The following is a 12,668-nucleotide window of genomic DNA, read 5'->3' as shown; positions in this document are numbered from 1 at the left end:
CTGGAAACTACTTTTAATTAAAGGTTCAAAAAAAAAAAAAAAGAAAGTGGGTTTCAAACCAATCTGAGTGGTGCAAGTCTTACGCGAGTAAAACTTGCACCAGACAGATTCAGCATTCTCAGAAGAATATGAGCTGACCTCAGATTGATGTTATGCCTTCTATCTGTTCTCCATTTGTTTATTTAGCATTGAAATTTTCACATTTCCCCAATATTCGCCTTGAATAGAGCATGACTTAGAAATAAAAGAAGTGATAACTGCCAATGGGGTACGTCGCAGCAGAGAATGTCCCGTATATATGAACATTTTAGAAATCAATCAGATTATTGTGCCAATATTAGAGATGTAAAATTTCTAGAAATTTTGAAGTGGTGGGAAAAAACCGGTTTTTTACCGTTTTTTTTTCGGGAAAAATTGATTTTTTTATGAATAAAAATAGGTTTTCTTAACAGCTCTGTTTCTTGGATCATCTAAAGGGTTAAGCATTAAAAAATATATGCAATCTACACGTCTTCTTTTCTGCTAGACAGAAATACACATAAAAGTAAGTTTTTTTAGAAAAAAAACTTTTTGTTTTATAACTAAGAGCTTTTTTGTTTAAACACCAGAAATAAGTCTAGTCGTCGTTCAAACAATAATACTGAGTAATATGTGTCTAATCATAACAATTATATTTTCTATTTTAGATTGCTTTTGAAACTTGAAAAAATAATTATAATTTTTGACTTTCAAACATGATTGATGTTGTTTAAAAGAAAAATAAGTATGATTTCCTTTCCTTACAATGTAACTTTACTTTCTGAAAAGCTATTGAGTTTTGATTTTTTCCAATTCAGTCTAAAGGCAGAAAATAAAGCCTTGAGGATAGAGAACGCATAATTAAAAGAAAGGCTTGGTTTAAACTCAAAAAATTCATCAATACCAAGTTTGAAAAGTCCAAATCAAAACTAAATTGGTTTTTCTTTTCCTTTACCACAGAAACCCTAAACCAAAACTGCATAATGGTTTCTAAAACTGAATCAGAACTTAAACTGGAGTTTCAGTTTATTCATACGGCATGCTTAACCACAGTAGTAAAAGTAGTCATACCTACAACTTTTGAGAAAAACTGAGTTATTAATTAAAACCAAGTTTTTCTCTGTTTCGTATTTTACTTAATAAATAAAATGCTTCAGAGTCATCAGAAACTATTTTTTTATAAATTCTGAAAAAAAAAAAGAGAGTAACCTGAATCAGATATATGGAAGAGATAAACTTTAAAACACAATCTCTCTGCTTGATTTCAACTGCAGATTCCACTTTTGCGCTTTGCACGGCAGCATACAAGGTGCGGCAAAAATAACTTGGACAAAGATTGCATCATCGAATGGAAGTAAAGTAACTTCATGTTAATGAACGTCTTATTCATTTTTGTCTCTCACTTTATTTGAAAATAATTTACACTGTATCTCCAAGTTTATGTATTGTTTTTCAGTTTTCTTACAATTTTAAGCAAAAGACCTGCTCTTTTAAAGTTGTTTAAGCAAGTAGAGTGACAGTTCGTTTGCTTGTTGTGCCTCGACAAACAGTATTTGAAGCGGTATGCTGCTTCAAGTGGCATTGAAATTATAGGCGATGTTCGGAAAGTGTACAAAAACTAGCAGTGAACATTTTAATAAAGCGTCGCCAAAATTCGAAGTCAGGCTTTGTCTGTGATAGAATCAGCACAAGCGAAAAAAAATCTGTTTTTATTTTTTTTTGTGTGTGTGTGGATGAGGGTTATAAAATCAATCAAAAAGTGTACCAGAAGGACATTTTAGAAGCTATTGTACTTCTGTGGACCTAAGAGCACTTCAGTGTACCAATATAGACTGGACATTTCAATTTGACTCCACACCAGTTCATACAGCCAAAAAGACAAGAGTATTGCAAGGCGCATTGTTTTTGACATGATATCGTCTTTTTAGAGTGAACGCTCTACTCGCTACTGTTTTTGAGTCAAAGGTCTACCCTAAACTGCACATAAGTTTGGACGCTCTTACCAATTGCTTTATAGGGAATAGGATTGATTAAAGGACTTGCAGCCCTTGAATGAAAATTTTCTATCAGTTGCACCTCTGTTTTACTTTAAAAGGCGGCTAGTTTGAAACCAAATAATTTATACATTGCTAAAGGTCTTCTCATATTATTATATTTTGTGAACTTATTTATTTTTAATAAAGTTACATGGAAAATTGCTTGCTCCCCCCCCCCCCTTTTGCCACACCCTGTACATTTGGTTTGCACAGTTAGCAGAAACATAGTTCTGTGATTAAAGTTATTGTTTGTTTTATGAAGAAGGAAAATAAATTCTTCACTAAGGATATTGGTTTAATTTTTTGCAAAAAGCATTAAATGTTTTTCTGCTCTATGTGCAAATTATATTATCGTACAACAACTTGCATTATCAAAGTTAGACAGTATTTTAACATACAAGGCGCGGGTGGGGGAGGATATTGCATCAGAATTTTAAGTATGAGAAATTTCTAATTACTTTTTGCTGAAAATTTCAATTAAAACTTCCGGAAAAGTTGAAGATTATTTTTTCAATTTTTCCGAAGTGGAAATAAATCCCATCGGGAAAAAAACGTTTTTTTCCCTCGTTTTTTTCAGAAATTTTCCGTTTTTTTTCCGACTGTTTTAATCTCTAGCCAATATCCACCTAATAAGGAAGCTATTGTAATGTTAAGGAAGAAGATGACATTGAACTGCCTTGGCCAGCTATACTATAAAAACGATTTGGAATCGTTCCTGGAAAATAATGGGCAGCTGATGTGGCCAATTTCTGCCAGTAAGGGACATTTTCTGCTAAAATTCAATAACCTTCCTGAAATTATCCTGGAAGTTTCCTGAAAAATTCTGGAATCGTCCCATTTGAAGCGAGTCGTTTTCCTGGAAAACTTAAGTAGATATAATAGATAGCTTGGCACCTTCCTGATTTATAAAAGTTCCCTACATAGTATTGCCAACATGGCCAAAGCTAAGCCAGAATTTCAAGCAGGTATCCAGAATTTTACTCACCTGCAATTCTTGCTAAGCAACGTAATCCATACTTATTCGCACCCTTTGGGAGCTTAATCAGCATGGACAAGCTGTAATCGAATTGAAGCCGATACACTTTATTAATATGCTCGGTTAATCTTTAAACTGGGAGCTAAAAATATTTTTTTATAGCAGTGAGAAGTCTGCATTCGCGTAATTGTAGCAATTCAAGAAACTATTTGACAAGGATACTTGATTTTTCCAGGAAGTAGATAAAAACCATTGAGAGAAATCTTGAAATGTTTGAAATGCTCATAACGTTTCAGAAATTTGTTACAGTGTGACAGTAAGTACTACAGTACTCGTATTATAGAAATGTATGAGAACGGAGCTGCTCTCGTATCGAGATGAATCGAAGGATCGAACAATCAGAGAAAGTGATAACGTGCTGGAGCTTGCACCCTTGCTACGTGTGACCAACCAATGTCCTGTAGGAAAATGTTTCTTGGGAGCCCTGCCATTAGTGCCAACAAATGACTGAAGCATAGCATAGCCTTGCAGTTAGGCTGTTATGATGATGTGGACGGAAGAATTAATTGGAACCGGAAGTCCGACTATCTACGAGTTTTATTTAATTAGAAGCACATTAACAGTAACTGCAGAACGAGGTGACGTAAGAGACTGTCTTGCCTCAGAGCTCGCCTGGTACATTCATTCTGACCCAACAGAAGTTTTTTTTTCTTTTTTGATCTTTCCAGGTATAAATTATAAGTTTACTTTCCTCTTGGGGCCGTGGTAGCCCGATCGGTAGAGTATCGGATTCGGGGCCGGAGGGTCCCGAGTTCGAACCTCGATGGTCGAAGATCCACCGTCGTCATTAAAGGGGACTGGGCGACGTTAAATATGCTCGGGGTCTCAATGTCCTCCAAGTGAAACGATACCTCTGAGGGTGCTAGCACCAGGCAGCTATTAGCTCCTGGTCTAGTTCTAAATTCTCATTAACTGTTCGATCCGGTGATGGTGCTGCCATCTATCGGTATAAAAAAATGGAGGCAGTCCTCAACATAAATAGTTGTAGTCAGTTGTGACTCAGAATCGAAATACTTTCCTCTTTCAGCATTAAACAAAACCTGTTACACCACACTATAAAAGCTAAGGATCAGATAAGACTCCCGATGAATTAAAATATAAACAAAGGCATTATCCTAAAAATTTAAGAGCCAGTTTTTATAAGAGTAAGGCAGGTCAGACACACAAGGATTGCCAGGGGCTGTATTCCAGTAGGATAATTCCCGTCCACATGTCGCCAGGACTGTCAAAACCTACCTTGATTTGCAGCAGGTACAGCTTCTTCCTTGGCCTGCATATTGCCTGTATATATCACCGATTGAACATGTGTGGGATTTCGTTAGGCGGCGTCTCGCTCGTGATCCTCGTCCTGTTGCTTCAACAGACGAACTTTGGTTGCGCATACAAACCATATGGAATACTCTTCCGTAGGCAGATATTCAAACTTTGTTTCACTCCATGCCGAGTCCTGTAGCAGCTCTTTTTGCGGCGCGTGGTGGCCACAGAAAATACTAATTTCTATCTCTTTTTATTGTTTGGTTTGAAAATGTATTCATTTATTTGTACCATTACCACTCAACTGTGCATTAAATTTCATTCAACTATGATGCTTCCTTCATCGTGTTGCAATTTTCAAACAGGAGTGTATATGGTAAATTTTATGGCTGACCTTCAGTGGACCCTGGCAAGGGAGGCTAAACTGTGCCGAAGAAAGTGAAAATGTGTCATGTTTGAAGCATCCTGATTCCATGCACTGAGGTTCAACCATAGCTTTTGCGAGCAATTTGTGTAGTGATATATATATATATTATTAAATAGGCTCATTAAATGCATGGTTAATGCTCACTGCTGCGAACAAATAGCACTTTTGTCATCAAAATATGATAAAAAGTGCACTTTTTAGGGCCTGTTATCTCAATACACTGAGGGTCAGTGTGGAACTGGATGCCTGCATTTCAAACTAGAGTATGTGTATTTTCACAATCAAGTGACAGAACTATTGGCAAATTCTTTTCAAGAAAAATACGTATTTCAAAACGGTAAAATGAGCCAACTATTTAGTTCTCAATTCAATCAACATGTCCAGATTGAAACTTCTCTCCAGGGACTTACAGATGCTTAAAAAGCTAGTATGATCAAAAACTTACACCATAAGAGTTATCGACTTGCAAATAGTACTAGACTGATTATGCTTACTCACATACTTAATAATATAACTGGAAGCGAAGTGAAAAAAAAAAAATATTGCGGTAAAAACGTAAGTTATTTGTAACACTTTTTTAATGGTGTTTTAGGTATTTTTTTAATTAAGATTAGTGACAAAACTATTTTCTCTGCACTAAACTACCATGATAGCAAACAATTACCGAGTCACATTTTATTATGATAAAAGCAATACTACATTATAAAACAAGGGTATATTTGCCTAACTGACTAGTGGGACAATAAAAAAATGCAAAACAAAGCATTGTAGCTTGAGCACAACCAACTGGATGCTTCGTTAACTCTTATACAATTTTCTCATCTTGGGGTGCATTTTATTGAGCCTGCAGAACCATTGCCCAAAGTTATGTCACTTGTTTGTGAAAAGACACACTCTAGTTTGAAATATAGTCATGAAAGTACATTTTTTTAACTCATATTTTGATGTTTTTCTTTCACTTTGCTTCTTGTAATCATATTATAAAGTATGCGAGTAAGCATAACCGATCTATTTGCAAGTTTATAACTCTTTAATGGTTAAATTTTAATCATACTAGTTTTTTTAAATAGTAATTGGAAGTCCCTAGAGAAAGGTTTAAACCCGGATATGTTGACTGAATTGAATACAGAATAGTTCATTTTACTGTTTTTAATTACACATTGTGTGCTTGAAAAGAATTTGCTCATAGCTCTTTCACTTGTTTGAAAATACATACTCTAGCTTGAAATGCAGGCATCTAGTTTCACACTGACCCTCAGTGCACCGAGATAAAGGCTCATGAAAACTGCACTTTTTAGCATTTTTCGATACAAAAACTGTCATTTTTTGGCAGCGCAGAGGGTTAACCATGCAACTAATGAGGGTATTGAATGATTTATAGGTATTCTTACACAAATTATGTATAAAAACTGGTTGAGCCTGAATGTAGGGAACAAAAGGGCCTCAAACATGGCACACCCCTGAAAGGCTGTACTGAAGGTCAGCCACAAAATTTATGATACATTTCAATTTAGGTACTAAATGTCATTGTCAACAATTTTTTTGGCTAATGCATAATACACAGAAATAATTGCATTTTAAAAAACACCGATTTGGATAAACCTCTATGTCGGGCTCCACTTTACAGGCCTCCAAAAAATTTTATGAAGGAAAAGAAAAAATATCTTCTAAAATCTTGAAAAGAATCCACCATAAAAATTTGAGCAAAATCAAAAATGGTGTACATCCAAACACCCCATTTCTTATAAAAACTGATTGTATTACATTGGTTTTATAATGCATTTCTTTCATTAGATGTGGGTATGCATGTTCTTACTTCATCATTTGGCAATATAGATTTTTCCCACTCCCTAAGGCAGCATTTCCAGTAGCATGCAATTTAAAACAGTGTGAAAATATTTGAAGTGGTAGAATTTTCAACGGTGCCAATTAATTTCTAGTACTAAATTCCACTGTTAAAATTAAAAATACTAAAATAAAAAGGGCAGGTTTAAAGTAGCATAAAATTAGCTTGCAATTTTTAATGTAACTGAAAAATTCCAAGATGCCAAAGGATTGAATTTCCAAACTGCATGCCACTCTCTGCAAAGCTGAGAAGTTTCCAAAAAAAAATTAAAAAAATTAAGTCTTTAGTTGCAAAAATTCAGGTAGATGGAATTTTAAAAGCGTAAAAACCATGCACCATTAACTGTCAAAATTGAAATAAGCAGTTAAACCCACCTAATGGAATAGCCATTTTATTACAAAATTTATTATAATAAGCGGGATATTCCATTATCCAGGATCAAAATAACAAATTACAGCGGTTTGGTGCTTTGAAAATAAATTGACATTAAGTAGCATATTCTAATAAACGGGCTTGACTGTAGTTTCGTTAATATGAAACAATTCACTGATAAAATGATTGTAAACTTAAGAAAATATACAAGTCAAACAAAAGTCACTTCAACATACTTTATTCAAATTTGTATAGGATTTACCTCAATCAATTTTAGCATCTTGGTGCAGGATAAATAGAGAAAGAAAGGGGAAGAAGTAGAACTTACAATGTAAAATACATACAAATATGTAAGGAAAAAATGTTTATTGCGATCTGGAACAGAAAAGCAGCAACATACGGAAGGCACATTCAAGTATCAATGTAGTATACAATTATTTCTAATAAATAAATGATATTTCTTTATTTTACAAATACCAGGTTATTTAAATATATTTAATGTATCAGAGGTAAACATAATTATACATCTCTCCAAATAAGTTAAAGGCACAGCTCCTGTAATCTTGATCTTAATATTTACAGCCATTCATGACAAATGTTGAGGTATCCTATTTTGTTAGAAATCTGTTTTCATCACTAGAAGAAAAAAAAAAGTAGATTAAAAAATGTTTAAGCTGGAGGAAGTATAAATCAACTCCAAGCAAGAAAACTATTTTTCAATAAAAGTTCATAAATTTTTAATAAAAGTCAAAAAATTTAGAACATCCATTAAAGCGATTGTTCTATCTTTATTCTCCCATTAATATTGGTTTTGTAGAGATAAGAAATTTGGCCAAGTCTCTGATTGCTGTATTTAGGGTCCTAAAACTTATTAGTTATCTTATCCTTTTAAATACTTAAATCTATTTAAATTTTATTCGTCCTTCACTAATTTTGAGTTAAAATTTATTAATGGTTGGTGCTCTACTAACTAATCTCTAAATTAAATCAAATCTCAAAAATTGAACTATTATACAATAAATAAATATACAAAAAAATATCCAGCATGCAATTTAATTCATTAAAAATTTGAATTTCAAAAAATCTATAGTTCATTGTTAGTATTATTTTTTATTATAATTAATGGATGGTTTACAAAATAATGGAGAATGAAAATTTCAAGCATAAAGTTTTTAATTGATGTCTGTTCCTTCAATCTATTGAATTATATGCCAATTTAAGAGAAAATAAACTGACTGATGTAGGGATCTATAGCCTGAGGAGAAAGAGTGATGGTAGAACTGAGAAAATTGAATACTAGCCAACATTACAGGAAAAAATATTGTAGTTTTCCCTTGTAAGTGTTGCACTCCATTTATTTTGTTTTCACCAATTCTCTACATCAATTTAAAACCAAACCCATAATTATTTCCTTCTAAATCAACTGAAATTGTCATACATTATAACCTGTACGAGGGTTGATATTTAAATCCAGTACTTTTTGAAAAATGCATAATGTTATAAGGCATGTTTCTTCTGTTCACCTTTTTTCTATGAAAATAAGGATTTTCTCGTAACAAAATAAAAAATAAATAAATCAGGTTTGTATGGTTATATTCTTACAAAAGATCAAGTGGTATGAATTCAATGTTCTTCGTAAAAGGAATAAAACCTAAAACTTTTCCTATTAAAAAAATTGCCATTTCTGTTTCATAAGTTGTTGGTATCTATCCTCTAAAAACACACAAAACTAGCCAAACCCAATCAAATCAAAATGTAATTATTAATTGCTAGCACAAAAGGTTTTTATAAGTTGAACATTTACTTTTCTCCCAGCAGCATTGAATTCAGATTTTGACTTGAAATGAAATTAATTCGTAAGTTATATAATTTATACGAAACTTATTTATAAGGAAAAAACCCAGAAAGAAAAGATATATCAAGTAGGCTTTTGCACATCTAATTTTTTATAGAATTAGACATGCAATTTGTGCTTTATAGAAATTCAAGGAACTAACAAGGTAAGAAGTATTTGGATACAAAATAAATGCTGCAATAATTTTGGGCCATGCCGTGTAACGAAACAGAACATATAGAGTAGTTTCGTTGGCATATTTTGTTTCTCTAGTACCAATAAAACAAGCTAGAAGTTTTATTTTTGATAGCAACAATAAAGATCTGTAATAAGAATTAGGTAGATTTACTGCCTAACGTCCCCAGTGGCATAATTGCTGCGACATGGTGACATAAACAAAACTATGGTGGATAGGTTGGTCCACGCTGAAACAAATCAAGTTTATTGCTTTCAATGGTAATACCTAAACTTAAAAAATTATTAAATAATAGCTTTTGAACAGTTTTAAAAATTACAAATAAAGTTTAAACTTAATCTCTAGCTTTATATTGACACAAACAAATCAGTTTGGACCTACAAATGGGCAACAAAATATCAATGCATCTATGGCATGGCAAACGAAACTTCATGCACAGGGCGCATACACTCATGGGAAATCTTTTGAAAGAACATCGTCTATTTTCAATAACACAGTACACTTCAACAAAAAATGTACTTGCCACTTTTTCTTCTTCTAAACCATGCTTAAAAAAAATCATGTAAGGCTTTTCATCACCACCAGGAATCTCGCGGTATTCTAGCAGGGCAATCAGACCATCAGGATTTGAACTTTCACCTAAAATGAAATATCGTAAGCAAAGTTCTACAAATCAAAGGAAATCAAAATCAGCAACTCTTTTTTGAACTTTTCATTAAAAAATAAAATGACATGCGTACATTTCGATTAATATTAGCACTCCTCCTACATAAATACTAATCAATCAGCTAAAACAATACAATTTGATCCTGATTTAGGTCTGTTGGTTCAACCTACAATATATCATACATATTTTTTTTTTATTGCTAAAGTTAACAGCACATGTAAGCAAAAATAGCACTTTGCAAACAGTTGGCAAAAATAAACTTTAACATGCATACTGATAAGCGAACATGAAACCTCTTAGTTCTTTAATCAACACGGGGTTGCTGCAAATAAATTTGATTTTCCGAGTATGTCACTGTAAAATTCAATTTTGATATTAATTGTAAATATGACCATACTCTATTTAACGTTTTCTATTATCCATTTCTCGAATAACTACACACCATACCTGCCAACCTCCAAGAAAAAAAAATCTGATGATATATGCTAGGGACCATTCTAGCATAAATGAGCATATTGTAAGAAATCTGATTTAAGTCTCCCTCCTCCTTCCAGCATGAATAACAGCATTCCGCCAGTCCATAATGCTACAAGACTTTTCGTTCAAATTTTTGACCAAGATGCCCTTGTTGATACTACACTCTCAACAAGCGATGAGACATTTTTAAACAACATTGATGTTTAAAAAAAAAAGATGTTCAAAATTAAAACATCAATGTTTTAACAAAAACCACGATGGATGTTTCCAAAACATAGACATCACCACTATTCTCAACTGTAACATTAACATGTGAAAAAATTACTTGCATTTTGATAAAATTGTAACATCTTTCTTTGGCAAGCAAGGATCTTTAAAAATCATAGTTCATTCTGTTTCATTCATAAATGAATACATAGTTCATTCTGTTTCAAAAAAAAAAAAAAAAAAAAAAAAAAAAATAGATGCTAAATATTCTCTGCAATGATGATTCAATTTAAAATTTATATTCTTAATGCATAAGAATATAGAAAATTATTACACTATTCTCCTAAAATTAACTTTAATTTTTGTTTTAAAAAGATTTTTTTACAAATCCTTAGCTTTAAAAGCAAATGAAGAACTAAAAAATTAAATGATTGCTAATGAACTCGACAATAGTTAAAAGTTAGCAAAAATAAAGACATTCTAATCCAGAATTAAAATACTTCCAACCGTTGAAATAATGGAAAAGTTTGAAGGATGCATAAAGACTGAAATCTCAAACATGCTAAACAATTTTTGTCAAATTCACTTTCAATGTTGGCAGCATGTTTCCAAAACAAGGTTTCCAAAGTTTTAACCTATAAAAGCTAAAATTGAGGCTTTAAGTTTTAAGATCATTCATTTCATGAAAAAGAAAAAAAGTAGAATTAAAATACTAGCAAGACCACAAGTACTTTGCGGAAAATTCTAGTAATGCATTGCTCCCCCCCCCCCCCCAAATGAAACAAAATGTAATTATATAAACTAGAGCTTCATAACTTACGTATGGATTATTTTTTAGTGTATTTTTTTGTAACCTTATTACATTTAGTACTTAAAAATGAGCTTGAATTTTTTTCTCTCAACTATTAGGAAAATTCGCTTATTTGGAATGTGACATTTACTGCACTTCCATATTTTTAAGCAACCGTTTCACCATCAGAAGCGAAAATCAAGAGGGATTCCATGACATTTCCAGAAATTTGAATAATTTGCGACTTTCCCTGAAAAGATGGAAGCAAAAACCGCACAAACTGAGCAAACGAGAAGATGTTTAACCAAACAACCCTGACTAAAACAAACATGGATTTCTTTTTCTGTGATCATTTATATTCAACAATATTTTATTTTCTAGATTCATTTACTGAGCGTGAAGATAAGTTTAATAGCAGATGACTGAATTAAAAATGTAACTAGTTGTAGAATGAAATTCTTTCTGTAGAAAAAAAATTAGATAAAAATACAATGCACATAAAATATTCTAAAGAAGTTTCCTTTTAATCACATTCGAAAAGAAAAGTTTGAATTTTTACATAAACATTTATGTAAGGTCTTAATAGTTGATAATTATCTATCCACATTTGCTATTCAATTTATAGTTAACAGAATAAGATTATATGCTGTAAGCTGTTTTGAAGCAGAGGAAAAAGTGCTTTCCCAGACCCACGTGCTTTGCATGGGACCGAGCACTTTTCTTAGGTAAGCCTCTTTTTGTTTAAACCATTAAAAAATCAAATATATATATTGCTGCAATTAAATCTGCCAAAATTTAGTTTAATCATTAATAAATTCTGAATATATTGCAACAAGATTTTTCTTAGGAAGATGGGACTATTAGGAGCTCTAATAGTATTATAAGAAATAATACTTTTACAGAAAATTGATTCATCAACAAAATATGATTATTTATGTTAAATATTAAAAAGTTATAAATTTGCTTAAAAGTATTCAAAATATAGGTCAAACATTAAATTAGATTATGTATGCGTAATACAGGGATAAAAACAGCCCTAAGTCAAAAAAAGAAGAAAAATTACAAGACTTAAAATTTGAATCTATATACATTTTTTTACATTACGTGAATTTATATTGATACTATACTGACTTTTAAATATTAATAGATATATTTTTTTTACTAGTAGAGATGCTAACAAATGAATACAATATGCTTGTATTTATTAAAGATTTTAACAGAAGATATATCAATTCCATTTACTACTTTCAATTTCCCATAGCCCACAAATCATGCAAAATTAAAACTTTATAATGTGACATCTAATGCTATAAAACTTCCACATAACTAAACACTTAATACAAGCTAAATCATTGGGCACCATAATTACAAATGACATTATCAGTGTGGCTAACCTAGGAGAAACAATTTGAGGAACATTTTGAAATTTTGTGGAGCCAGCTGGGTATATTCTATAAAAATAATTAAAAACTAAACCCAATCTAAAACTTTGAGCTTTAATGGTCATT

General features: G+C 32.0%; 1 protein-coding gene across 1 annotated transcript in view; it reads right to left on the bottom strand.

Moving 5' to 3' along the window:
- Window positions 1–7,210: 7,210 nt before the first annotated feature.
- LOC129231857 (translationally-controlled tumor protein homolog) overlaps window positions 7,211–12,668 on the bottom strand; it is a 30,834-nt gene continuing 25,376 nt past the window's right edge. The window contains exons 5-6 of the mRNA XM_054866238.1: window positions 9,543–9,658; window positions 7,211–7,625 (exon numbers count right to left, since the gene is read on the bottom strand). Of these exons, the coding sequence (XP_054722213.1) occupies window positions 7,623–7,625; window positions 9,543–9,658 (119 nt within the window). The 3' untranslated portion in view covers window positions 7,211–7,622. The remainder of the gene's footprint in view (window positions 7,626–9,542; window positions 9,659–12,668) is intronic.

Source organism: Uloborus diversus, chromosome 10, assembly GCF_026930045.1.
Source record: "Uloborus diversus isolate 005 chromosome 10, Udiv.v.3.1, whole genome shotgun sequence".
Taxonomy (NCBI): domain Eukaryota; kingdom Metazoa; phylum Arthropoda; class Arachnida; order Araneae; family Uloboridae; genus Uloborus; species Uloborus diversus.
Note: the sequence above shows the minus strand (reverse complement) of the source record. Positions and strands in the feature narration are given on the sequence as shown.